The following is a 27915-nucleotide window of genomic DNA, read 5'->3' on the forward strand; positions in this document are numbered from 1 at the left end:
GAATTCACTGCGTGACACTAAAAACTTGCTCCCCGGCAGTAAACGACCACTCGACACAAAGCTCAGGTTACTGCACGGCTAGGTAATCGTAGCATTATCCGTGTAGTTAAACAGCTAGCCGTAGCAGCGCTTGCACAGCCTGCCTTCCGCCGACGTGCACTTCCCCCACTCTCCCTCCAGCCGGCTAGCCGCAGCGTTAGTCCGGTGCAGAAAATGAAGCGACCAGCAGCATTTTGGGACGCTGTGGGGCTGTTTGGATTCTGCTGATGCATGAGGAGACGATATTGTATTTGTGAGGTGAGCTGCTTTCATTATCTGCTCGCTCAACTTTTTGCAAAAGACGTAGCTAAAGACACACCAACCCTGACCTTAGACCGGGTGTTAGCGCTGCTATTGGTAGCATTTAGCCGCTAGCTGGAGCCGTCTACTTGTTGGAAAACTAGCTATGTTACCTGGGTGCTAACTTTGGGTTGGAATATGTTCACTCTGACTGTTTGCGCGATGTTATCCACCTACTAGTTAGTTAACATTTATTAAATCCTACGTCCGTGTACGTTGAATTTTATTCAGTTTCCGTTGTTTGGTGTCTTTTGGAGACTTTGCTACTACGTCACCGTTTGTAGTGGTTAGCCAGTCCGTATCAGGCTGACGCCAGTGACATGGATGCGTCTATTATCTGGGCAGCACCAACCCCTTTGAAGTCGATGTTTACATTGAGAAATAGTGCTTAGCGCCGCGATTATTCCACTGTAATAATCTCACTGTCTTGTACAGACGCAACGCGATCAACGACGCTGCTTGTCCACTAAATGTAATGGATAAATACCTCTAAAACTTAATTTGGAGCGTTCACACTTTTTAACTTTGCTAGCAAAGATGGGAAGATGTTAACTCACATCGTGGTGTATGTAATTACTTCTGAGCATTTCTAACTTCATGATCACGCTAAGGCACGTTTATTTAACTTGCAGGCTTCTCGCGTTAATGTTTGGGGGTCTCGGTTTTGATAGTGTTTGCGAAATCGGGCTCGTTCACTGCGGAGATGTATCGTTCAAATTACTCCATCAGTACATTAGTACAGTGCATGAAGCCGTTTCCCTGAATTACAATCCACCCTTAACAGCCCCCCATACTGTTTTAATAGTGTTGTATATGCTCCTTTTGGGGACAGATGTGGTACAGATTAATTGAAGGTGATGGTAAGGATAATGTGCCAATATGCTAAAATCGCTCCCAATCTGCATGGAGAAACTATTGATCGTGTAGTTGTAGGTTATGTTATGCGCTGTTTTTCCTGCTTTGTAATGCTTCGGTTCATTAAACAAACTGCTTCCTACTGCATCAGTGTAAATTGCAAAAGGGATGTTACGAAACGTGTGTGTGGTGCTATCATTTAACAGGAAAGTTTAAAAAAAACTATGGTGGCAAGTCACGAACAAACACGTTGTTTCAACCGGACTCATTCAAAGCTACAATGTCACATTTATCGTGTTTCGTGTGAGTTGCATTGAAAAATCTGACTATTCTCTCGGTTTGGTGTGTCTCGCATCAGGGGATGTTTGATCGATGTGATTAAATATTGATTTGCAAATAGGGGCAAAGCGTACATAAGACATACATCATGTGTCGGAGCCGATCGAGAGGCTTTTTGTTCCGTTTTAATACGTCTTCAAGGGATCTGATTAGACATGAGCGAATTGAGTGGGATTGTGGTGTGTGTGATAAATATGGAGAGTCCGCCATTGTTTGTTTGACATTATTGTACTTAATAGCGTGAGTCTCATAGCGGAACTATGTTGAGGCAGACTTGGTTCTGCACGAAAGGAGCACCGCTGCAACAGGAAGTGCTACACACGGAAGTTGTATTTTCTTTGTGTATCCCGATTTATGGTTGTTTTAATTCGCCAAACATCGTTTTAGCGGTCAGATTTGTGACTTTTCTCACTGCGGCCTCGACGATCGGGATTATGCATTGCTGGGTGAATATTCTGAATGAGTGAAAGTGCTTTTTGAAGATCTCTGAAATGTAACCTGCGCGCTATTTACACGAGTTTACGAAGAACTCGACTACAGAAGGGCCGATACTTCATTTAGATTTAATAGAAGTGTCACGCCAAGAGAAGGCATACTTGTGGTTTTAAATCAGTTGTTCTGTTTTTACTGTGTTTTTAATCGGATTGTGTTGTTGAGTTTCTAAAGAGGGAGATGCAGAGTGTGTTGTAGCAAAGGGAAATCTGATGTTAGTGGTTGTTTGGAGGTGGAAAATATGTCACTTTGAGGGGACATTGAAAACAGGGCTCTGGGCACCGATGAACTGAATTTATCTTTGGTGAAATTAATTTGTATTTAATGTATTTCATACATGTTCATGTGAAGTGATGACAGAATTGCACTTTTTGATGTTGGACCCAGGAACTTTGCCAAGTCCACTAGAATAAAAATACTTTAATAATCTAAATGGATCTAGCAATACATCTTCTGTACAACTTACTCCTGTCTCTCAACACTGGAGCTATATGCATGGACAGGGTACGCCCGGGACAGGTCGCAAATCCATCTCTAGACAGCCACACAGACCAGGGGCAGTTGAAGTTCACCAGTTAACCTCAAATCTATGTCTTTACATCATGGGAGGAAACTGGAGTAGCCAGAGAAACCCCAGTGCATGCACACACAGGGAGAACATGTCAACTCCACACAGAAACATCCCAGCCAGTGTTTGAACCTGTGATATTTCTGCTGTGAGGCAGGAGTGCTAACCACTGTGGCACCGTGCCCGACCTTATTAGTCCTGGAGGAAAATTTTTTTGTACCGTGACTTGACACAGAAAAGAACACACAGGATAAATAGAAGCCAGTATGTCAATAAAAAATTGGAGAGGTCATATTAAATATTAACATGTACAAACCTAAGTGGTGACTGATATAAACATTAAAATAAAAGGTCTGTTTGCATTAAATAAAATCGTATGGTGGACAGAGTGAAGATAAGGTCACCACCACGCCTGGAAGAAGGAAACCAAAAGTGATGTGGGGGAAAAAAAAAACTTGAAATACAGCAAAATGAGAAAACGAAAGAAGATGCACACATCGTGTGCACATGCACAACATAGTATATAAGTTCTAATATATGTCCAGCACTGAGAATCTAATGCAAGCTCTGTGTTTTAACCTGCAGATCTCTGTCAAGGAGGTCAAAATTAGTGCAGGGGATGGACGAGCAGAAATCCAACTGCGAAGAGAATGACTCTGAACCAACAGGTACTGTGTTATTTTTTTTTTGCATGAAGGTAAATTGTAAGTAGGATAGGTCAGATATTGCAGATTAATATTTTCTTTGCTTTACTTTTAGCTGATGACAGTGCCACTGCAACAAAGCTTGTTTCTTCTGAGGATTCCAAGGCCCTCCCTGCTGCTACGGATGAGTCGGACGGTACCGCATCCTCTTCCAGCACACCTGTGTAAGTTCTTTAATCTGATTGTTAAGCCAGTTTTTTTTTTTTTTAATCCAACCTTCCTTTCCTGCTCTAAACAATGGTGTTTTTGACCCTGCAGAGAGAGTGTTCGTGCCTGTGCGCTTTGTAACTGTGTGGAGCGGAGTCTGCATGGACAGCGGGAACTGAGACACTTTGGGCCATCCTCAGAGCAGCCAACCCTCAAGCCATCAGCTTCCCCACTGCCACAGCCCGGAAATGATGACCTGTCTTCCATTGGATTTTCTGAGTCCTCTTGTCTGACGGCACTCCTTGATGACTCAGGTGAAACAATTGCAAATCCGTTCTTTAAATATTTTGTCAGTTTAACAGTGTATTTAGTAGTCATATAGACCTAAATATTGACTATTTTTTTCTGGTTTTGTTCTTCAAAACGAGCAGGGGGTTGTTGGGTTCACCACTGGTGTGCGGTGTGGTCAGAGGGAGTGAAGCTGACAGAGGATGAGGAGCTGGAGAACGTGGATAAGGCCGTTATCTCAGGGACACAGCGGGTAAGAACACCGTCCGCGTCCGTGCATGAGATACAACAGGGTGATACTATGCACAATAAGACATTCTCAACCCTTCAAATTCAATCGGATGCGGTTGGTCTGTTTCAGCTTTGCGAATACTGCAAAAGGCTGGGTGCAACCATTCGATGCCATGCCAAGGGCTGCTCACGGTTCTACCACTTCCCCTGCTCGGCGGCCAGCGGCTCCTTCCAGTCCATGAAGCAGCTGGTCCTCCTCTGTCCAGAGCACATAGACAAGGCGGAGGAGCTGGGTACGGGATCCACACGCTTGCTTCTGAACTGTAGCGCCATTTTTACGAAGAGTAGTGTTATTCAGTTCTACTGCGTCCTTCCTTGCTTGTTTTATGCATCTCGCCGCTTCACTGCACATTAATCAGCTGAATAGGTCATGATCCACTTCAGTTGAAACATCACACAGTCATAACTCCAATGCAAGATCCATTTCCTACATCTGATACATCATCTAGTGCATTTTGATTCATACTCAATGACTTCATTACCATCTGAGGTGAGGGGAGAAATCTCAGTAACAGCCGTCCACTTTTTTTCCTCACAGCTGGTGAAGAGGCTTGGTGTGCAGTGTGCGACTCGGCTGGAGAGCTCACAGATTTGCTGTTCTGTACGAGTTGCGGCCAACATTATCATGCGGCCTGTCTTGAGATTGGTGCCACGCCCATCCAGCGGGCGGGATGGCAGTGCCCAGAGTGTAAAGTGTGCCAGACCTGCAGGTGACTTCTCTTCATTTGCTTTGAGTGGAACAGAAAACAGTTACTGTTGTCACAAATTTTCAGTGCTTTGTCAAAGAGTGATATTTGCTCCGTTTGACTAAAGCTTTATTCTCATGTTTCTTGGCTTTTCTTTTTGTAGACAACCCGGGGAAGACTCCAAAATGTTGGTATGCGATTCTTGTGATAAGGGGTACCACACCTTCTGTCTCCAGCCAGCCATGGATTCGCTGCCCTCTGACTCTTGGAAATGCAGAGTGAGTTTCATCTGTTTTTCATATCCTTTACAGAAATTCAGGTTATAGCATTATTATTTCTCTAATACATTTCTAATAGGACTCTTTGGTGGGATTTCATTTTTTATGTATGTGGTTTACTTGATGTTTCCAAAATCTGTCATGTCAGAGGTGTCGTGTATGCACGGAGTGCGGAGTTCGTGGATTGGCGCTGCCTGGCTCGGCCCAGTGGTTCGATAAGTACGCCGTGTGTGAGGCATGTCAGCAGCACCGCAGTTCGACGTGTGGTGTGTGCAGTAAAGCTGCAAACCCATCTCTTGCTCTTCAATGCTGCAGCATGTGCCAGAGGTCAGTTCCTCACACAGGAAGATGTGGTTATTTGTGTTTTGTCACTGTGATTCTTAATGTATTTTCTTTTATTTGCCTTAGATGGGTGCACAGTGAGTGTGCTTCTTCAGCGGGGGAACTCCCAGATGCCAAGGTCATCTGCCTGCTTTGCAAGGAGGATCAGCAGCAGCAGCAGCAACCCGGTGCCCAGCCATCTATGCCAGAGATAAAGGCCAACGAGTCAACTGAGGAGACCAAAGGGCATGAAAATTTGGTGGAAATGACAATCCAAATGGATGCTGGAATTGTGACAGAAGAGCAGACGGAGCAGAAAGAGGTGACGCCAGGACAGAAAGGCACGTCGGATACGGCGCAAGTTGAAGAGGCAACTGAAAAAGAGACGCCAATGGATTTAGGTTCGTCAAAGCTATAAAGTTTGAGCTCCTAAGATCTCCCCTTACACAAGACTTCCTTTTTTTTTAATTAGTATAAAAAGTTGCCTTATTTATGTTTGAAACATTTGGCTATAAATTCATTATTTTTGTTTAAGGAGAGGAGTCTCAAGCTGTTCAAACACCAGATGTTGGGGAGGCGGAGCCACAGGTAGCAGCAGAAGGATCCACTTCTGAGGGACCAGCTGCTCCAGTCTTATCCACAGGTAAACCCAGAACTCATTATAGATACTCACAAACCAACAACCTCGGTGTGTACCATGCCTAATAATAGCTGTAAATAGTGACACTGCTAACGACATGTTCTCTCAACTCAGATGCAGAACAGGCAACAACAGAAGAGAGAGGGTCTTGTGTACCTGCTGATGAAGAGCAGACAGAAAAAGAACTCGGCGCCTCGATTCAAACCTCCCCTTCCCAAGATTCCCATGTGGAGACCCCCTCGAAAAGCACCTCGAAAGATGAGCTAACGGCAGCGTCACAGCAAGGAACTGAAAATATGGAGGTGGAGACAAAGGAGGAAGAACAAGACGTCATTCCCTCAGTGAAGCAAGAACCATCCCATGAAAGAATTGGATGTGATGATATCCCCGTTGCAGAACCAACGAGCGATGTTCCACAGAGGTTACCAGCATCTACAATCTCTGTGGACAGCAGCCATGAAAGGAGCCCATGCCGGGAAGCTCTGACTCCTCCACTTACTTTATCAGCAGTCATACATGAGAGCCTCTCTGGTGAGGACACGGAGGGGAGGTTGGCACCTCAGTCTGAAGAGGAGGAGGAAGAGGAGGACGACGAGCAGATGAAAGGAGAAGGACACATTGTTGACATAAAGCAGGAACCGCAGGAGCGAGAAGTGAAGCCTGAATTATTGCTGGATGAGACATCCAACCTGAGCCACGGGGACGAGAGCAGCAGTGGCTTTTTGGGCTCTCCGGGGGAACCCGAGTCTCACCTCTCCATGGAGCTCGGCCTGGTGCCTGCAGGCCGCTCACACACGGATAACCTGCTCACTGAGACCGACGACTCGCTTCCCTTTGAACCCCTCAGAAGTGACAGGGAGAAGGCGAAGCGTAGAGGATCCCCAGGCCGCTCTCGGGTCAAACAGGTGAGTTCACTGAGTGACAAATTGTTTGAAGTTGTTGTTCCTCATTGCTTCAGACTGAAAAGGTTATTCCTTGGCTTACAGGGGCGAAGCAGTAGTTTTCCCGGCAAGCGTAGACCTCGGGGTGGAGCTGGTGGTGGAGGAGGGAGAGGGAGAGGAGGACGATCACGCCTCAAAGCCATGGCCTCCTGCATTGATGCCTTCTTGGTGAGCTCTTTCAAATATTTCTTTGCTTTTTCTTGTATAAATGAAATAGTTCTGTTCAGTCTTTTTTTTTGCTTTTTTTTTTTTTTTTAATACATTTTGTTGTGCTTGTGATCCCTTTGCAGCTGAGCATGACCTCAGACACTGGACTAAGCAAGGAGGAAGAGGATGAGGAAGATGATACAATGCAGAACACAGTGGTTCTCTTCTCAAACACGGATAAATTTGTCCTTCTCCAGGTGCAGCTCTTGGCTTTCTTCAGTCCACACACTTTCACTATTTGCTGTATCAGGAGTTGCATTTGTCACTTTGGAATGAATTGAAAACTGTCTTTTTTTTTTTCTTTTTCAGGACATGTGTGTTGTGTGTGGCAGTTTTGGAAAAGGGCTGGAGGGGCAGTTGCTGGCTTGTGCTCAGTGCGCACAGTGTTATCACCCGTACTGCGTGAACAGCAAGGTAAGATCAGCGTCTTCTGAGTCTCCTTCCTGACTCTGCTTTGGCCGGTCCAGCTCATTTGAACCTGGTGTCTTTTTCAGATCACCAAGACTATGCTCCGTAAAGGCTGGCGGTGTTTGGAGTGTATTGTGTGCGAGATGTGTGGGAAGGCTTCAGACCCGTCCCGTTTGCTGCTGTGTGACGACTGCGATGTCAGCTATCACACCTACTGCTTGGACCCACCCCTGCACACTGTACCCAAGGGTGGATGGAAGTGCAAATGGTATTTAAAAAAAAAAAAAAACCTGTTAAGTGCACTCTGTGTTTTTCAGTCTTGTAGCTTTGAATTAGGTCAAATGGAAATGAATACATGCATATTTGCATATTATGTAAAACACTGGTACTTCAGCCCTGCGGAAGCGATTCATAGGCCTGCCCTTCTCCCTTTCACTTGCAGCAACAGAAGAAATATAACACCACTCACATTTGCATCTGATTTTTTAAATTGTGCAGATTGGTTGGATAAATCTAACCAACCCCTTTGTTCTGTCTGTCCAAGGTGTGTGTGCTGTGTGCAGTGTGGCTCCAACTCTCCAGGTTTCCACTGTGAGTGGCAGAACAACTACACTCACTGTGGCCCCTGCGCCAGCCTCGTCACCTGTCCGGTGTGCCGTGAGAACTTCATGGAGGAGGAACTGCTCCTGCAGTGTCAATATTGTGATCGGTGGGTGTCTGCGAATGAAAATACTTCTACCCAGAACCCCATGTTCTTCAGAGCCATGCTAATAAATGCAGTGAGGAAATGCTCACTTTATGCAATTTCATGACATGAAAATGCTCTATTAGTTTTCTGTTAGGGGGTAAAACGTGCTCAGCTGTGTTTTTGTTTCTGCAGATGGGTTCATGCTGTCTGTGAGAGTCTGTACACAGAAGATGAGGTGGAGCAGGCTTCTGATGAAGGGTTTGCGTGCACGTCCTGCACCCCATATGTTCCCAAACCTGTGGGTAAGTCACAGAACCGCAGTGTGTTAGAACTGAAAACATAATGGCTTCACAAGTGTAAAGAATGTCTCACAAAATGCAATAATCCATTTGCGTTCTACTTTTTGCATTTGTTCACAGTAGTAGAGTCAGCAATTATGGCTTCAATAAAGATCAAAGAGCCAGGTTGGTGGATCTTCCCTACTTGTAATCGTCATTGTAAACTTTTTTTTTTTTTTTTTTTAATGTGAGTCACTGAGGTTTGCAAATGTCATTTCACAGAGCCCCAGTTCTACCGATTGGAAGGTGTGTGGCTGACGGAATCGGGCATGTCCCTGCTGCGCAGCATCTCCATGTCTCCTTTGCACAAGCGACGACAACGGCGCTCCCGACTCGGCACTCTGTGCAGTGAAGGAGGTCCTGATGGGATGGATCTCAGGGAGATGGAAGGAGATGGGGAGGATGGAAAAGGTTGGGGCTTCGTGTTTGACTCATTGCCCAGGTTTCACGTTTGTTTTGCTTCTTTTAACCCTCTTTTATGTTTCCAGGTTGTGGGGAGCCGATGGATTGTGACGCCAAGATGGAACAACCTGGGAGCCCAGACAGGGACGGTGGTTTAGAAGGCGGTGCCGAAGGCATGGCTGACTGTGAGGGTCTTAAAGGCGGGACTGAGGAGATGGAAGACAGCAAAAAAAGGAAGCGAAAACCTTACAGGCCAGGTAAGTGACAGGCGGTCAATTTTTAACACCTCAAAAGACATCTGAACGGCCAAAAGAAACGCTTTAATCCTAATTGTTTGTTTCAGGAATTGGAGGCTTCATGGTGCGGCAAAGGAAGTGTCACACACGAATGAAGAAGGAGTTTTTTGCCCAGCTGGCTGGAGAGACGATGTTGGATGGTCAGCCAATAGAGCGAACTATCGAAGAAGGTTTGTACCAGCAGCTTACTGAATAACTCTAAAATTAGTTTCATTTTCAGATGTTACTTACTGACACGTTAATGAATCGGTGGCATTCAGTAGAAAATTATTAACTTCTTCCCAATATTTTAAAACAGTTATCCTCTTCCTCACATGAACCAGCTCGTATTTTTTGTTATTATACATCTGGGAAACTGAATTGTATGGTTCTGTCCATGCAGGACCCCATCCTGATACTGATAACATAATGGATCCAAAGCCTGTGGAGGGCGAAGAACAGGCCAAGAAACGTCGAGGCCGGAAGAAGAGTAAACTTGAAGACATGTTTCCCGCATATCTCCAGGTTCTTGCTCTTTATTTTCCCAGCTTTAAACGGTATCAGAATTTAACAGTTGCCTAATACTCGCCTATTTTCAATTCTTTGTAGGAGGCTTTCTTTGGCAAGACATTAATAGACTTGAGCAAGAAAGCTGTGATGATACCTCCGGGCCAGAGGCCAGGCGGATGCCTTGTCCGACCTTCATTACCAGCACCGACAGGGATTAAATCTGCTGGCTCAGAGAGTGAGAACACTGACCTGATCAATGACACAGTCATCAAATTGCTTGTGTTACTAGATGTCGAAGGCGGCGCTACAAAGTGTTTGTGCTTCTCTCACTAGCTGAAGCCAAGGATCAGACGATGGAAGGTAATTTTCCTCTCAAGCAAGAAAGGGGTGAGGCCCCCCAGGCTCAGGGAGATAGTACCGGTAGGTGTGCATACCACAAAGCTGTCTAGTTATCTAACACTTTCAAATAATTGTGAACAGAGTGGTCTTCATTGTCTGTTTTAATCTTAGCACCTCCGACTCCATCCTCATCGCAGAAGAACCTGATGTCAACTGATCTTCATGACTCTGATGCAGAAAAAAGTGAAGGTACTTACCTGACATTTTACTTTGGTTCTTCTGTAGTGTGCTAGGCGAGAGCATATTTTTAACGTTCTGCCTGTTGTCGTTGTGCGACAGGTCTTCCACAAGGGGTTGAGAGTCAGGACTCTGAGCAATTCTTTAGGAAAGTTTTGGGAGTGTCTGATGGCTCCTCTTTGGGTGGCATGAAGCCCATCTTAGAGGGCAGTAAGGGAGAAAATCGTAGTGCTCTGCCTCAAAGAGCTCTCCTCTCAGGTGTGCACAATACTCTAGGCTCATTTTGTCACAAACTACAACCCGTAGAAACCATAGATGTCGTGCAGTGCTCTAGAACTGTGGTTGACTCTGGGTTGAAATTTTGAAAATCTTGCGCAGGGTCCCTTCCCTCAACTGGAATGATGGACGCTTTTCCTGGACTCTCTCAGTCACCCTTCTATGACATGCGGTGAGACCTGATAACTATTGTTTATACTGTGTGAATCAAGTGATTTACATTTTTTCCCCTTTTATAGTAACTTTAATTCCTGTTTAAACTTGGAAGCCCTGTTTTAAAAAAAAAGATTTGCTTTTTCAATTGGCATACAGGGACCGAGGAGGATTGTTCAGTCCAGATGGGGGTGAGGAGAGCCCCTGGGCCACTCCCTCTACCCCAGCTACCCCGTCCTCTCCACCAACCCCCACAGAGGCAGAGGGTGACGGCCTGTCTTACAACCAGCGAAGTCTCCAGCGCTGGGAGAAAGACGAGGAGCTCGGAGAGCTGTCAACCATTTCCCCTGTTCTTTATGCTAATACCAACTTCCCTAAGCTCAAACAGGACTACCCAGGTCAGTGTCAAATAAATCATTATGTCAGTCTTCCTTGAAGAAACATTCTAGTTTTTTTCAAATTGAGGTTCACAACATTGTTTTGGGGAAGTTGCTCAGTATTCCTTCCTTCACAGATTGGGCAAGTCGCTGTAAACAGATCATGAAGATCTGGAGAAAGGTTTCGGCTGCTGACAAGGCTCCATATCTGGTAGGTTCTCTCTGCTTTTGTTCACTCAAGATTTCTTCAATTCCCTTAAGTTTATCGCAAATTTAAGAATTGGTCAATGTGACCAGTTGTGTATAGTTTGGTTGCAGTCTGTTGTGTAGCTTCTGCACCTTGAACAATTAGAATCACAAAGTTTTAGGACCATGATATGAAAGTAAGTACGTTAAATTACAGGATTAAGTTTACAGTTTGCAGTATGTGAAAAATTTCTGAAACTAATACTTTGCTGTTTAATCATTTGTAGCAAAAGGCCAAAGATAATCGAGCAGCTCAGAGGATCAACAAGGCACAGAAGGTGAGTTAAAAATATTAAATTTTGTGTTAGGAAAAATGTTTGTGCCTGTCACTGGTTTTTGATGTATTGATTATTTTTGTGTTGTATCTCTCACAGCAAGCAGAAAGCCAGGTGTGCAGGCCAGTCAAGACAGAACCACAGCGTGTGAAGGGCGAACGGCCAAACCTCCACCTCCAGATCCCTCCACCCTCTGGCTCCACATCGATATCATCGCAGCCCAGCTCTGCAGAAAGCCCATTTCCCTTCCCCCCAGATTCCGGATCATCCTCTGTCTTTTTCTCAGATGGACCTGTCAAGACCCCATTATCAGCTGAAATGCGAACTGATCCTTTGACCAAGCTTCCTCCTCAGTCACCTCATTCTCACTCACACCCAGCTACGCCCTTCTCTCACGCTGGGGCCAGCCCCTTACAAGCCTCTTCCTCAGGTTATTCCGCTTCCGGCCCACAGGGTCCTCCTCAGGGACGGCCAGCCAGTCTTGGCCCTTTTGACATGCAACCAGGAACTCCTGGAACCCCCAGACGGGCTCAGCAGGTTGACCCCTACTTCAGGTCACAGCTGCAACAGCAACAACAGGGTCATCTACCACAATCACAGCAAGGCTCCCACGAGTCCTTAGGACCTCCAGAAAGTCCTCATTCGAGAGGTCCTGGGCTTGGAGACTCACCAATGTTCTCGCCATCTCACAATACTCACTATGGAGACCCCTTCAGAGGCCAGCAAGGGATGGGGCGGTCAGATTACGGTTCATCCCCGTCACCCTCCGCAGTGGCTTCCTCACCTGCAAGCACAGGGCAATACAGGGCTGACATGAGTGCACCCTCTCCACGTTCCTCTGCTGTTGGGAGGCCTGAGCTCTCCACCGGCTCGCCCGCCGGAATGCTGGAGTCAGGAGACGGCTTATTCAAGGCACCCATGACGCCACGGATGCACCAGGGGGACGGCGGGGGTCTTCATCCTGGAGCCTCCCCTGGCCACCCTTCTGAAAGCTACAGGCAGTCTCCCTCCCACACATTCTCTGACTCCCATGCTCATCAACCAACTCCCAGACCGCAATCAGGTGAAAATTGTTCCCTCGGACCCCAGAGACACTCTGTACCTCAACAAGAGCAGTGTCCCAGAATACCCTCTAGCCCTCAGTCGCAGGGCAGCTCTCAGTCTCCCCACACTCCTGGTGGTTTGTCCTCCAATGACGCTTACTCCGTTCAGTCCCCTGCTACGCCTCGTTTTCAGTCCCCAGATCCTTGTTCTCAGCCACCTTCCAGACCACAGTCCAGAGACCCTTATGCTAATATCCACAAGCCTCCTCGCTCTTCCTCTCTGGGTCCCGAGGGAACTGCAGGTTTCAAAACTTCACCTCATCCCAATCAGTCTCCGTCTGCACACCCCACCAACAGTTCTATAGGGGATCCTCTTTCTGGTAAACCTTCGAACCAAACACCTCCTGCTTTCAGCCGCAGCCCGAACGCGGGAAGCTTCCAAATAAACCAACAGCAGACTCAGATGGTTCAGGGTCAGCATCAGCAGCCACAGCCACAAACTCAGCTGACTCTAGGAGGGGAGAACCTCGGTTCCAGAGTGCCACCTCCCTCTGGATCTCAAGAACTACCAGCTGTCCAGCCTCCAGATGCACCTCATCAACAATCCTTACCCGGCACCCAAGAAATGCCTGACATCTCAACAGTACAGGACCCTTCTTTAGTAGGGCTCAGCCCATCTGAGTTGGAGAAGCACAGACAGGTATAGAAATAATAGTTCTCAAAGTCGTTCTCTGCATCTCTTATGCACTTTGCTAATCTATGTTCTTTGTTGTTTTTAGCGCCAAAGACTGAGGGAATTCTTAATCAGACAACAAATGCAGAGAAATTCAATAAGGCAAGAGAAAGAGGCAGCGGCTGCAGCTGCTGCTGCCGCTGCTGGCAGTGCGTCTCCAGGCTGGTCTGGAGGGGAGATGGGGGCTTTTCAACAAGATAAGGCAAACAGAGCACCACCACCATATCCACAGGTACAGAGCAAGAGCAGTATGGCATAAAAATTATGTTTTATATAGACCTCCAGATTGAAATGAGTTGGTAATAAATTGGAATGGCAATTAAATGTTTTTTTTTTCTTGTTGTCCTCCCTTTAGGATCGGGTTTCTGCTGTTCCTGCCGGAGCTCAGGCTTCTGTGGCTGGGAAGATGCCTATTGCTGTTGGAGGGATGGATGATAAGATCATTCGCCCACCACCTACCGCAACTCCTGCTATTGTGGATCCTAGTGCACTCAGGCAAGCTTATCATTCAGCTAATGTCTATGATAAACTCAGTAAACCCATTAGCACAGAATGACTGTACAAAAGATCCGCTTGTACGTCAAAAGAAATATGGGACCTCACACTAGCCAGATCCCCATGCATCTTCACAAATCTATTAATCGCTTTAAAATTGTACTTGAATTTCACTTTGTGTTCTTTCTTTTCAGGCTACCTGGGCCCACCAGACCTCAGGGCATGTTTGCCCGTCCACCATTCCCTCCTCAATGGCAGGGGCAGGTTCCAGGTCCAAGGAGGTTTCCCCAGCCTGGTGTCGAGGCCATGGGCATAAGGCACAATCCTAATCCTGGTGTCAACATTCAGAGTATGGAAGGCATGGCCAACCCTCACACCATGATGCCAGGACACGGAGGAGAGACAATACAGCCTCTGGGTCAAGGACCCCCGCCACATTTTATCGAATTGAGGCACAATTCACAGAGGCTACCCCTGCGACCCCAGTTCATGCCCCATGGCCCCCAGCCCAGACCACGCCTCTTCATCCCTCAGCAGGAAATGACACAGCAGTTTGTTCAGCACCACTCCATTTCTCAAGGTGGAGGTATTCAAACGGAGGGAACTGGTGATGCACAGCTGGGGTTACCACAGAGCGGAATGTCAGTTTTACTGCCTCAACAGTCTCCAGGTTCAGTGCCCCAACAGCCCCACTTGCAGCCTCAGGCAGCTACCTCTGCTTCAAACTCTTCTAGTTCTGAGCAGCACCGACTTTCACAACCAAACCTTGTCACAGAGCCCCAGCCCGCAAGGGTAGAAAACAGTGATGTACTACCAGAAGCTGACCTTGAGGGGCTGGCAGATGCTCCAGGGGATGGAGGTGTAGAGGACGAGGATGATTTGGCTCTTGACTTAGACCCTGACAAAGGAGATGACGACTTGGGCAACCTGGACAACCTTGAAACAAACGACCCGCATCTAGATGACTTGCTAAACAGTGATGAGTTTGACCTGCTGGCATACACCGATCCAGAACTTGATCAAGGAGATCCTAAAGATGTCTTCTCAGACCAGCTGAGATTAGTAGAAGCAGAAAGCGAAACGCCTTCATCCTCCTCTGGAGCTGCACATGTTAAAGTGGAGAGGAAACCCAAAATGGATTTGGCACAGAAGTCAGCAGGCTCCGCTACTGCACAGGACTCTACCAATCAGCTGCTGCCCTCTGCAGAAACTGCTGCTTCTTCCAACATCAAGGTAGAGGACCAAGGTTTAACTGGTCAGCTGCAGCCTGGACAAACTGTGGTGAAAGACGAAATGGGAGAAGCCGTATCAATGCTACTTGGTGGAGCTGCAGCAACAGACAAGTCTGGCCAAGCAGAAAGCCAGTCTGCTTCACTCAGTTCTGTTCGATTAGGAGGGCTTTCATACCCCTTACCAGGCCAAGCTGAGCCTTTGCCATTTCCTCCAGCTGCCCCACATGGGGATATTGTTGATGACCCGCTAGGTCTACCTGACGTGGGTGGGCAGCACTCACCAGCTGTAGACCTCGCCAAGGTAGAGAGCTCATTAGATGGAGAACTGCCTTTGTTAATACAAGATCTTCTGGAGCATGAGAAGAAAGAACAGCAGAAACAGCAACAACTCAGTTCCCTCCACCAGGGAGGTATGGCTTCTCACTTCTCTGGCATCCCAAGTCAACATACAAATCCCCAGGCACCTGGGCAGATCATGATGCCACACCACCATCGTCCACCACCCCAAGGAATGATTACTCAGTCTGGGATGGTACCCCGTCCTCCTCACATGCTACAGCAACCACAGACTCAACAACAGCAGCAGCAACAGCAGCAAAGGCTTATGGGAGCTGGAATGGTACCCCCACCTCATATGACCATGGCACAACCACAAGCTATGATGAGGACTGGGCAACCGGGAGTCCATGCAGGTGTTGGTCATCAGCCACAGACTTTGGTGAAACAGTCACCACTGGCCAACAGCTTTTTCCCAGATAAAGGTAAGAACAGAGACTTATCATTGCTTCTCATACTGTGTGTTTGGATTTTCTGTTATGTTCTGTGGCTCACTTGATGCAGCTTGTCCACCAATCTCAAAATTTGACCGTGTGAAATGCTTTCACGCTACAAGATTTATTTTTTTTTTTTTTTAATGATCATTGCAGATTTGGACAAATTTGCTACAGATGACATCATGGATCCGATTGCCAAAGCAAAAATGGTGGCACTGAAAGGTATTAAGAGAGTGTTGGCTCAAGATCCAATGGGTGGTCCTCCTGGTATTAACAGGTATGTTTGAATAACACTGTTGGAGGTAAAGTTTATTTTCAGTATTGTTTCTTTCAACTGTATGAGGTAATTTAAAATGCAAAAACTTACAAATGTTTTTTTCCACAAGCATCTTTTCATTATGATACCATTAGAATAGCATTTTAAAGTGTCATTTGCTTGGCTCTACGCTTGAGGTATGACAAAACCTTTGTTTTGCTTTCCCTTCAGACAACAAGTTTCTTTGCTCGCCCAGAGGCTGGCCTCCGGCCCAGGCACAGACCCAGCTCAGCTTGCATCTGGAATTCCCAAAGTATGTTGTTGTTTTTTCTGTTTTCACAATTGAATGTGATTGAAGGTTTTGTATTGACGTTGCTGTATGGATTGTTTTTGTGTGTAGGAGGGAGAAGCGAGTGATCCCGCTCAGTCAAGACCCAACCCTCCTCAGTTTGTGCAAGGAATCATCAGTATGTCATACCAGTGCTACTACTTAAGTTTGTCATTTTGAAAGATGATACATTGCTGTCTCATCCATTGGAGATGATGTAACTCTTCTTTTGGTGACTGTCACAGATGACGCAGAACATCACCAGTATGAAGAATGGCTTCTTCACACACAGCAGTTACTCCAAATGCAGTTAAAATTCCTGGAGGAACAGATCGGAGTTCACCGTAAGTCACGCAAGGCGCTGTGTGCTAAGCAGCGCACGGCCAAGAAAGCTGGGAGAGAGTTTGCCGAGGCCGACGCAGAGAAACTGAAGCTGGTTACAGAAGAGCAAAGCAAAATCCAGAAACAACTCGACCAGGTATGGAGCTTTCTAGCTTTCTAAACCTGTGAAAAACAACCTGAAAAATCTTGTTTTATGCAGTGAAGTCATCAATCATGCTGACATTCAAATTGGTATTTGGGCGTCGTTTTCTTTTGTAGGTGCGCAAGCAACAAAAGGAGCATACCAACCTTATTGCCGAGTACAGAAGCAAGCAGCAGCAGCAGCAGCATCAGCAGGGCTCAGGCCTTCTTACCCCAGGACATTCTGCTCAGGGTGGTCCCTCTCACATGTTTCCCAAGATGCCTGGTCAGATGATGATGGGCCAGCAGGGAACGTCCGTAATGGGCCAGCACCCAGGCATGATGCCTCAAGGTGGAATGCCTGTCAGAATGCCCCAAGGGCAGCCCTTTATCGGAGGAGCCCAGTCACAGCTTCCCGCAGCCAGGGCCCAGTGTCCCCCGGGAGCTCCAGCAGGATTCTTCCCACAGGGACCCGGGATGCAGAATGCAGACCCCAGGCTTCTTCAAGAGAGGCAGATGCAACACCGAATGCAGATGGCAAAGCTACAGCAACAGCAGCAGGTGATGATGGGCCAGCAGCCAATGCCACATCCAAATCAACAGCCTGGCTTAATCCCTCAACCACAGCCTGGAATGATGGGAAACCAATTAATGACCCAACAACCAGCGAACGCACAACAGGTGATGCTACCCAATCAGGCAAACCAGCAGAACATGGTGCAGGTTCCCCAAGGAATGGTTGGAGGCCAGTCTGTGGCTCAGCCACCCCAGAACCTTGTTGGAGGGCAGCCTATCAACCATAATCAAGCTATGATGCCGACTCAGCCTGGGATTATGGGTAACCAGCAACTTGTACCATCACAGCAACAGAGGCCTCTGCTGATGATGGGTCAGCAGGGTGTAGTTGGATCTCCAGATCACACCGGCCTCAGGGCTCCGCAGGCACAGTTAACTCAACAACAACAGAATGTTCTGGCTCAGCGTATGCTTGTATCCCAGCAGCAGCAACAGAACGCCGCAAAGAATTTAGCTCACCTTCAGCAGCAGCAAATGGTGCAGCAAAGACAACCGCCGCAGTTGACTAATCAGTCTAGCCAGGAGCAAGGAGGACTTTCCCAACCCTCAACTCCTCAAATGGGGTCTTCCCCTTCAGCAGGCAGTAACACCCCCCAACCACAGGGATCTGCAGACCAGAACTCGGGGCCCAAAGACAGCGGGCTCCTCAGCCCTCATTCAAAAACTCCTCCACAGCAAATTGGGCCTTCCACTCCGAATCAAATGCCCCCAATAAGCTCTTCAAATGAACATCAGTCTGATCTGGCTCGACAACAAATGCAACAGCAGAAGCTTCAGGGCCAAGTTTATGTAAGTCAGCAGCAACAATCGAATACTCAGTCAGTCCATGATCCACAAACAGGTTCACTTCAGCAACAACAGCAGCAGCTTCCACTTCTTCAGAGACAAGGATCTCTCAGTGCTGACAAGCCCAATTTGATGGCTGTTAAAGAGGAGGGGAAACCAGTCGATTTCTTATCTCATCAACAACCTCAAACTGTTCAGAATCCCACACAGCAGCTGCAGGATCCCGCCATGCGGCAGCAGGTCATGGCCCAGAATCACCCTGGCCAGGCTCAGCCTGTTGTGATGGGTCATAATCCACAACAGCAAGCTCTCATGGCCCAGCAGCAGAAACAACAGGCCATGATGGGCATGATGAGGGCCCAGCAGCAGGGGATGATGGCCCAGAGACCCGGAGTTCCTCTTGGACAGATACGCACCCCCATCAATATCCAGGCCATCATTGCTCAGAACCCTCAGCTCCGTAATCTTCCCCCAAACCAGCAGATCCAACACATCCAGGCCATGATAGCGCAGCGGCAGCTCCAACAAGGACAGATGCTGCGGATGTCGGTGGGCCAAGGCCAGCAAAGTCAGCTGAGGCCACAAGCCCCACACGTTGGTCAGCAGATGCACGGCATGGAAGGTCATCAAATGCCATATGGAGCAGCAGTGGGTGGTCAGCAGCAGCCAAACATGATAAACCAACAGCCTGGTGTTGCGCCTCAGATGCAGCAAGGCCTGATGGTTCCTGGACAGCAGCCTCAAGTAGGGGAGATGATGCAGCAACACATGAGAGGACAGACGCCAATGCCACGTTCCCCGATGGACCAGGGTCGTATGATGAGGCCCGCATCTCCACGGCAGCCATTGCCCAACTCCCCTGGAGATCAGCAACGACACATGTTCAACCAGTCTATGGGAATGCGTCCACCCACTCCCACCCAGAACCAGCAACCGGGACTGATGTCGGCGGCGACGGGCCGCGTGCAGGGATCTCCGTCCCAAGCTTATTCCCCAAGAGGACCGTTTGGTATGAGCCCAGCTCACCCAGCCTCGCCCCATCACGTTTCCTCACCATCTGTTGCTGACAGTAGAGCTGGGAGGGGGAGTCCATACAGCCAAGTTAGGGCGTCTCCTCTCAGATCACCTGGAGCCAAGAGCCCGCTCGATTGTCCGGGACTGAAAGTAGAATCTCAGTCTTCAGGGATGGATACATCCTCAGCAGCACCAGTTATGCCCAATGGGCCGCAGAAAGTCTCGAACATGCCGGAGGCCACAGAAAGCCATGCTACTCAAACACAACAAGGGAACGTATGCAAGATGGCGCTGCAAAACATCAAGCAGGAGCCAAGAGAGGTCCAGTGCGACGGAGCAGCAGAGGCTCATCATGGGGTTGTGAAGCGGGAGATGATGAACGAGATGGTTGCCTCTGGGACTCAAGGCCCGAGGTCTGAGACGGGACAGCAGCTCCTGCAGAAGCTTCTGAGAACCAAAAACCTGCAGCTTGGCGGCCAGAGGCCGTCTGAGGGCATTCACAATGAGATCAATGGCCACATCAACAGCAAGCTGGCGATGCTTGAGCAGAAACTTCAAGGGACTCCACGCAACATGGAGGTAGGTGCTTTCTTTATTTTTGCTCTCACTGCTTTGTGAGAAAACATTTTCATTAATGTGGTCAAACTCCACAGGATTTACAGTCTCTGACAAAAAGGGCTCCTGTTCAAAAGCCAAAGCGCACTAACAAAGCTGCTGGAGACCGAGGGCCGGCCTCACGGAAAAAGAACAAAAAGGAAGAAGTTGGAAAAAGTGCTGAAGCCCTGATCAAACAACTCAAACAGGTAAGCGGATACGATGCCTCTGACATTTTACGCTTTAAAGAATTATTCTCGGTTATGTAAATGAATGGGCTTTTGCCTCTCCAGGGCCTCTCTCTGCTTCCCCTCATGGAGCCTTCAATCACTGCCAGTCTGGATCTCTTCGCTCCGTTTGGAAGCAGCCCAGCCAATGGCAAAGCCCAGCTCAAAGGATCATTTGGAAATGCGGTGCTGGATAATATTCCAGATTACTATTCTCAGTTACTTACTAAGGTATACACAAGCTATGCATGTGCTATGTTTTTGTTTAGTGTAGTGCCTTTTGTAAAATAACCTCAATGACCTATTGTTTGTGTCCCTACAGAGTAATCTCAGCAACCCCCCGACACCCCCGTCCTCCCTGCCGCCGACTCCTCCACCCTCAGTCCAACACAAACTGCTGAATGGAGTGACCTCAGGAGAGGATCTGTCTGAAGGGCAGAAAGTTACAGAGCCAACAAAAGAGCCACTGGGTAAACTTGTTATCATTTTAATCTCCAAATCCAAACCAGTTTGGTTATAGAAAATTTTTACAATCATCTTTTTTCTTCTTCAGCAGATTCTGTTACAGAGGAGGTAAAAAGTGTGGATATTCTCGCAGCTCTCCCGACACCACCACATAACCAGAACGAGGACATCAGGTACTACTGCTCCGTCTGACTTCTGTTCTCCACCCTGAAGGTTTTTTTTTTTTTTTTTTTTTTTTTTTTTTTGAGACTTGACTGTAAATGTGCAAATAATCTTAAAATAGGATGGAGAGTGATGATGAAGATGCACCTGAAAGCATCATCCCAGCGTCGTCCCCTGAGAGCAACGTCGGAGATGAAACGCCACGGTTTCCTCACCTGCGGGAGCCGAAAGAGGAGGAGACGGAGAGAGCAATATCCCCCATCATACCCCTCATTCCTCGCACTGCCATACCAGGTAATTTACACCGTGTGACACAGTGTGAATGTTACAAAATTAGACCAGCATCTGTCTGTCGCCCAGACTTAGCACTTCATTCAAGCTGTGCTTGTGGAGTCTGAAACGGGAGGAGCTCAGTTTATTCAAAACAACATCTTGGAACAATCCACATGAATTGTGTCAGTTTTTTACAACTTTTGAAATTCATAAGGTTTTGTTTTGATTGTTTTTTTGTTTTTAGCTTTCCCAGAAAACAAACCATTTGAAGCGCCTGATGGAAAGGTCCTCTCTACGCCCAACCAGTGGGATAAGACCAAGAGCAACGAGGTGTCTGTTACCTTCACGTTGACGTCCGCTGCAGCCAAGGTACCAAACCATTCATTAACCATCAAACAGTTTCTGTTTTCGACCTTTTTGTTGTGATTTTTATTACATTTCCCAAAGAAATACAACAAACCTTTATCTCCTTCTTCTTCAGAAATTGAATCATGTGATGTTGGCCATGGCCCAGCTGCTGAACATCAGGATGCCAGGTTCCTATGAGGTCACGTTTCCTCCACAAAGCGCCGATCTCCCTGGTGTGGATCAACCCGGAAAAGGACCCGGCCAGTCAGGTAACATCTCCAGCCTACTTTTACAGTCGTTTCCCTCTACTGCGTTTTCCTCGTTGATCAGATGGCATAAGGCCTGCAAGCCAAAGCCTGTGGAAAATATTCGCCACCACTGATTTATAGTGTTTGATGTTTTCTGATTGAAATCGCAGTTTAAAGTAACCCGATCAACAAACAGGAGAATCATTGTTTTGTACCTTTTTGTTTTGATTTTTTGAAAAAAATAAATTAGGCAGGTTTTAATCTATGTTGCCTTGTTGCTGTTTCCCAGGGGTGCTGTGCACCAAGAACAGCGCTTCGCCGAGCCAGGACGAGTGGCTGCGGCAGTTTGACGTTTCTCTCCCCGGCTGCACGCTGAAGAAACAGGTGGACATTCTGTCACTCATTAAACAGGTTGGCCTCGCTGGAACTGTGTGAATCGTTGCTCTTTCGGGATTATACTTAAGAAATTGTGGATCTCATGACCTTCTTTTCTTCATTTTTCCTCTCTCGTCTGTCACAGGAATTCCCTGACAAGGAGGAAAAGCCTGTGCAGCACTGTTACACAACTAATGTCAGTGATCTGGATGTGCGCCACCTCCCTGTTATACCCGTGGAGGAGTCTCCTCCCCCGTCGCCGTCGCCTCCTCGACCCTCGACGCCTCTCCCAGTCGCAGCCGCTGACGCCGAGCCTTCCAGAAAATCCGCTCTGTCGTCTCCGTCTCCCGCCGCTCCCGCAGACATCCAGCTCAAGACTGAGCCCGAGCACGATGCTGAAGCTTCTACCGACGCTGCTCAGGCGACCGACGCGCCGGCTGCTCCGGAGACGGCGACTGATCCAACTCCCGCCTCCGAGGTGTCTGAGCCGCCGTCCGCCGCCACCGAAGATCTGTGTCCTGCTGTCAAGGAGGAGGATGTGGCCTCCGATCCACCTCAGCCTCCTGAAGACTCTCCCGGCGCCATGGAGGCTTCCCCCAAGGTCGTCAAGCAGCGGCGGCCGCTCTCGCCCGATATGGAGGTGATTCAGCCCAAAGTGAAGAAGTGGCGGGGCATCCGGTGGAAGCGGCTCCAGATCGTCATCACAATACGCAAGGGCGGCTCCAAGAAAGAGAGCAGCCGGGAGGTGTCGGAGCTCATGGAGCGCCTGCGCATCACGCTCCGCCCGGAAAAGCTTCCTCGCGACAAGCGCAAATGCTGCTTCTGCCACGAGGAGGGGGACGGCGCCACGGACGGGCCGGCGCGCCTGCTGAACATCGACGTGGACCTGTGGGTGCACCTCAACTGCGCGCTGTGGTCCACCGAGGTGTACGAGACGCAGGGCGGGGCGCTGATCAACGTGGAGGTGGCGCTGCGCCGCGGGCTGCGCACCCTCTGCGCGTACTGCCAGAAGACCGGCGCCACCAACAGCTGCAACAGACTGCGGTGCCCGAACGTCTACCACTTCGCCTGCGCCATCCGGGCGCGCTGCATGTTCTTCAAGGACAAGACCATGCTGTGCACGCAGCACAAGCTGAAGGGCCCCAGCGACGACGAGCTCAGCACCTTCGCCGTGCTGCGGCGCGTCTACATCGAGCGGGACGAGGTGAAGCAGATCGCCAGCATCTTGCAGCGGGGCGACCGCATCCACCTGTTCCGCGTCGGCGGCCTCATCTTCCACGCCATCGGCCAGTTGCTCCCGTCCCAGATGGCCAACTTCCACTCGCCCACGGCCATCTTCCCCGTCGGCTACGAGGCCACGAGGATCTACTGGAGCACGCGCGTCCCCAACAAGCGCTGCCGCTACCGCTGCCGCATCGGCGAGGACGACGGCCGGCCGCTGTTCGAAGTGCGCGTTCTGGAGCACGGCATGGAGGACCTGCAGTACCGCGCCACCACACCCGAGGGTGAGCTCTCGGCTCTACAACAGTTTTACTACTAGAGAGCGCTCTGTGCCAGTTTCTGAGTGTATTGTACTGTTTGTGTTCAGGGATCTGGGAGCAGGTGGTTCATCAGGTGGCCAAACTCCGAGACGAATCTTCCATGCTGAAGCTGTTCACTGAGCACGTGAAGGGAGAGGAGATGTACGGCCTCACGATTCATGCCGTCATGAGAATCACCGAGTCGGTAAGAACACACACCAGACGAGGAGACTAACTGTTCGGCGTAGCTTTAACTTGTTCTTGATGTTCAATCTGAGGGCGGTCAGCAATAACTAGTCCTCTGTCGAGTTTCCTGCGGTGCGCCTGAACAGGATTTGCGTGTTTTTGTTGCGTGTTAGTTGCCCGGAGTGGAGAACTGTCAGAACTACCAGTTCCGATATGGCCGGCACCCTCTGATGGAGCTTCCTCTCATGATCAATCCAACTGGCAGCGCTCGCTCCGAGCCCAAGGTCCCCACACAGTGCAAGAGGTAACGGAACCACGTTCTTGGTTTTGGTGCAAAGCATATGTGATAAAAGCATCTTTATTTCATTATCACGGTACCAAATTGCTTTAATTTCAACATCAAGCCAATTTTAATTGAATTATTAAGTGTCAGCTGACCTCCGCCTCCTCTCTCTGCCTTCAGGCCTCACACCCTCAACAGCACCAGCGTGTCGAAGGCCTACCAGAGCACGTTCACCGGGGAGCTCAACACGCCGTACAGCAAGCAGTTCGTCCACTCCAAGTCGTCCCAGTACCGCCGCCTGAAGACCGAGTGGAAGAACAACGTGTATCTGGCCCGCTCCCGCATCCAGGGCCTGGGGCTGTACGCCGCCAAGGACCTGGAGAAGCACACCATGGTCATCGAGTACATCGGCACTGTCATCCGCAACGAGGTGGCCAACCGCCGCGAGAAGATCTACGAGTCTCAGGTACTCCAGAGAGCCGCCACGTGTGTTTACACAAAGCAAGAAAGAAAAGCTTTCTGAGAGAAACGATGAGTCAACGTTGTTTTTCTTTTTTTCTTTCCAGAACCGCGGGATCTACATGTTCCGCATCAACAACGAGCAAGTGATCGACGCCACCCTGACAGGAGGCCCGGCTCGGTGAGTGTCTTCTCGTGACTGATCCGCCAGGCTGAGGCGCCGTTTGCTCGAAAACATCGTGGAGATCGGTTTACACGAGAACGGTGCTCAGGACCACTTGAAATTCAGCTTTTTGAAAACGCTGCTACTCCAGTCTCCACGGAAACGGGAGAAAACACAACTGTCTCCCTGTAGAGACGGGAAACGCTGCGGCTGTTTTCAGTGTTTGTTCGCTAAAAGCACTTGGATCATTGTCGTGTGAACGGGGTCTGATCAGTCTTGTAACAAACCTTTCTTCCTCCTCTCAGCTACGTTAACCATTCCTGCGCCCCCAACTGTGTTGCTGAGGTTGTGACGTTTGACAAAGAAGACAAGATCATCATCATCTCCAGCCGCAGGATCCCGAAGGGAGAAGAGGTGCAACATGTTAAAAAAACCCATCTCCACCAGGTGTTTTAGTTTTCCTGCAGCTCTTAACAGTCTTTTCTCTCTCTTTTCCCTCCAGCTGACATACGACTACCAGTTTGATTTCGAGGACGATCAGCACAAGATCCCCTGTCATTGTGGAGCCTGGAATTGCCGGAAGTGGATGAACTAGGAAACGGAAACCCTCTCGCTGGTACCAGAGCACTCCTGCGCCAAAGCCTTTGAATCCTACATAGCCAGTGCATAAGCTGTTTGGAAAGACTCGGAGGAAGGCGTTGAGCCTCCGCTACTGAAAGACTCATAGTCACGATACCTGTAGCCAAAGGTTTGAAGAGCATTAATCATGAAAAAGCAACCGACCGCCACGCGTCTCCGCGGCGGGACTGTCGTTTATGTTTGGACTCCTTTTCTCAGCCAATAGAACCCTCCGGACTCTCTCCTCCTTTCAATAAGCTGACGGTGGCTGAAATAAACAATCTTCGACGTTTTACCAAATGATTCTGACCCTCCTGCACCGTAGTGCAGCGCTCCGACTAAAAGCCATTTAAGAAAAAAAAACAAACAAAACAAATACTAAGAAATGAACTGAGGATGCATTTTTGTGTTTTAAGTTGGACCTATTTCCTGTCCCACCCACCTCCTGACCACGCCTCCTCCTCCTCCTCCCCCCCCAACCCAAACCCCACCTCCCAGAGAAAAAAGGCACTTTCCCCCATTAAAGACTCACGACGACAACACGGATATTGGCTCGCTAGACAATCCTGATGTGGCTCTGTAAGAACTACACGCGATCAACGGAGAACCCAAACAACCAACCAAGAAAAGACGTTCACATATGAATTTGCGTTGCTCATTGATCTGTGGCTCCGGTGGCACCAGATCTGCTGACTGTGGAGTCCCAAGTCTACCTCACTGATTTCGCGGGAAGTGACTGCTTTGTATAAAAAAAAAAAAAAAAAAACCTTATTAACTGCTACTGTGGAATTTACTCTGTGTGTGGGTGGGGGTGGGGGAGGGGGAGGGGGTGGGGTTGGTGGCGGTGGCAGTGTGTGTGTCGGGTGTTTTTATGGGCTTCGCCTTCTCGGACAAGCAGGGAATCTTAAGCAGCAGGTTTGCTCTATCTACTCTATGCTGATGATGATTTACAATAATGAGCCAACATAATTATTATTCATGAATTATTTATACAGAGGAAATATATGAACCGTTTTTGATAAGATATTGCATTAAAATCACAATCAAGCTTAGTGGGTGTCCTGTATGCCACCGAATCATCCTGGATATTGATGTAGCTTTTTCTTTTCTTTTTTTTTTTTTTTTAATTTATGCATCTCAAACCATGCTATCAGCTGTGTGAAAGCACAATGACATCCACCCGTTTTCAGTTGCTGGAGACAGCGACGGCGTGGGGATCGGAAGATTTTTCACCCACTGTGCTGCTCGCCGCCCCCGCCAGCGGACGCATGACTACTGTCCCGTTTGACACTTTTTAAACTCCCCCCCCCCCCACCCCCCGCTCCGCTCGATCCCTCTGCGACACGGAACACCTTTTGAATCATGCCTCTTCCTCTCTGTATTATTTAAACGGACTGTTGTAAAATTTACTGTAGTAAGTCTTCCTCCGCCTGAGTACAGCCTGCAGTGTTTCTACCCCACCCCCTCTTCCCCCCCCCCCCCCCCCTCTCCTCCGCCTGTATTGTGCTTTTCTAGTGCTGGTACTGTCTCTTCGAGGCTGAACTGATGGCAGGGAAAGACTTATTGGAAAAAAGGGCATTTGTTTTCATTTCTGTGTAAGATGAATGAAAAAAAAAAAAAACAAGTCTTTAAAGGGAGCTTTACTAAAACTCCGCCTTCCCATGCTACTTTGTTTTCCTCCTCCTCCCCCCTGAACCTGAGACCTCACATGATTTAAAAATGCAAAGTTGTACAAACTGTAAATATAGTATATGCATTCGGGGGACAGCAACTTCTTTATTCAAGCCCCTTTGTAATCAATAAAGTTGAAAGTGTAGAAAAATAAAATTAAAAAAAAAAAATGGCAAAGAAAACAAGAAAAAAAAATCAACCACTGGATATCATTTTAACAAAGATAAAGCTGTACATAAATATAAATATATGTAAAATGGCAAACTAATATCTTTATGTATATGAACCAGAGTGTTTTGCATTTACCTGTTTTTTCTATTAGTGTTTTTTGCTATAAGCTCTCAGAGACAAGTTTGTTAAAAACCGGGTGGTGCGCGAACACGTCTGGTCTTCTCCAATCAGTCCCGACGAGAAGCCGCCGCCGATCACCCGACCGCTTGGAGAGTCGTCAATTAGAGGAAAGGAAAAAAAATAAGAAAAAAAAAACCTTCTTGCATAAAGCAGTACAATGGTGCATAGCATTTGTATTTATGTAAAATTGTTCGTGTTTATTTTTTTTTTTCTCTTCCTTTTTATTTATGCTACTGCTTGTGGATTACCAAAAGCTGTCCCTGAACCGGTCTCAATTGGATTAATATAGTCTTGAATGGAAAATCTTGAACTCCCTAGAATATCGTTAGTGTTTTTTGCTTTTGTTTTTTTTGTTTTGTTTTGTTTTTTTAAATATCTTCCCTATAGAAGTGAATGTGTTGGTAAAACCTTGTGAAATGGTTACTTGGCCTAATGTACGAGGGGGTACCCAAAAAAAACCGGAATTTGGTCAGAAAACAATAATAATAATGAGTTCCGACTTCTGGCTGTCAGATGTGCTGCAGGTAAGCCTTATGCACATCTGTGAGAAATCTGAGCTCCCAGAGTGACACTGACGCCTGTCAGGAGCTATTTATAGCAACAGAGTGCAGAGGCAGTCTGCGATTTTTTCCAAAATGGCGACATTGACGGGGA

At 48.1% G+C, this 27915-nt stretch overlaps 1 protein-coding gene across 7 annotated transcripts; it reads left to right on the forward strand.

The window, feature by feature from the left end:
- kmt2d (lysine (K)-specific methyltransferase 2D) lies at positions 1–27368 on the forward strand. Of its 7 annotated transcripts, none has more exons than XM_030119288.1 (55): positions 1–297; positions 3179–3261; positions 3353–3461; positions 3556–3758; positions 3876–3985; positions 4094–4256; positions 4562–4733; positions 4873–4987; positions 5136–5314; positions 5396–5709; positions 5844–5951; positions 6063–6853; positions 6935–7057; positions 7180–7293; positions 7406–7510; positions 7591–7772; positions 8049–8213; positions 8385–8494; positions 8612–8656; positions 8753–8941; positions 9019–9189; positions 9276–9398; positions 9611–9732; positions 9817–9952; positions 10051–10137; positions 10228–10305; positions 10396–10551; positions 10672–10741; positions 10882–11120; positions 11237–11310; positions 11573–11623; positions 11720–13363; positions 13443–13628; positions 13752–13891; positions 14086–15884; positions 16050–16173; positions 16384–16465; positions 16553–16619; positions 16726–16958; positions 17081–19897; positions 19972–20121; positions 20206–20370; positions 20462–20609; positions 20693–20777; positions 20888–21060; positions 21284–21408; positions 21521–21656; positions 21925–22046; positions 22156–23515; positions 23599–23735; positions 23890–24020; positions 24180–24465; positions 24566–24639; positions 24927–25035; positions 25124–27368. In XM_030119288.1, the coding sequence occupies exons 2-55, from the start codon at positions 3213–3215 to the stop codon at positions 25214–25216; spliced, it is 15039 nt and encodes a 5012-aa protein (XP_029975148.1). In that variant the 5' UTR covers positions 1–297; positions 3179–3212; the 3' UTR covers positions 25217–27368. The 7 variants fall into 7 exon arrangements, with proteins under 7 accessions (XP_029975148.1, XP_029975150.1, XP_029975152.1 ...); XM_030119290.1 differs by having other exon boundaries at positions 20696–20777; XM_030119292.1 differs by having other exon boundaries at positions 8615–8656.
- The last annotated feature ends 547 nt before the right edge of the window (positions 27369–27915 follow it).

The sequence above is a fragment of the Salarias fasciatus genome, chromosome 20 (genome assembly GCF_902148845.1).
Source record: "Salarias fasciatus chromosome 20, fSalaFa1.1, whole genome shotgun sequence".
NCBI lineage: Eukaryota > Metazoa > Chordata > Actinopteri > Blenniiformes > Blenniidae > Salarias > Salarias fasciatus.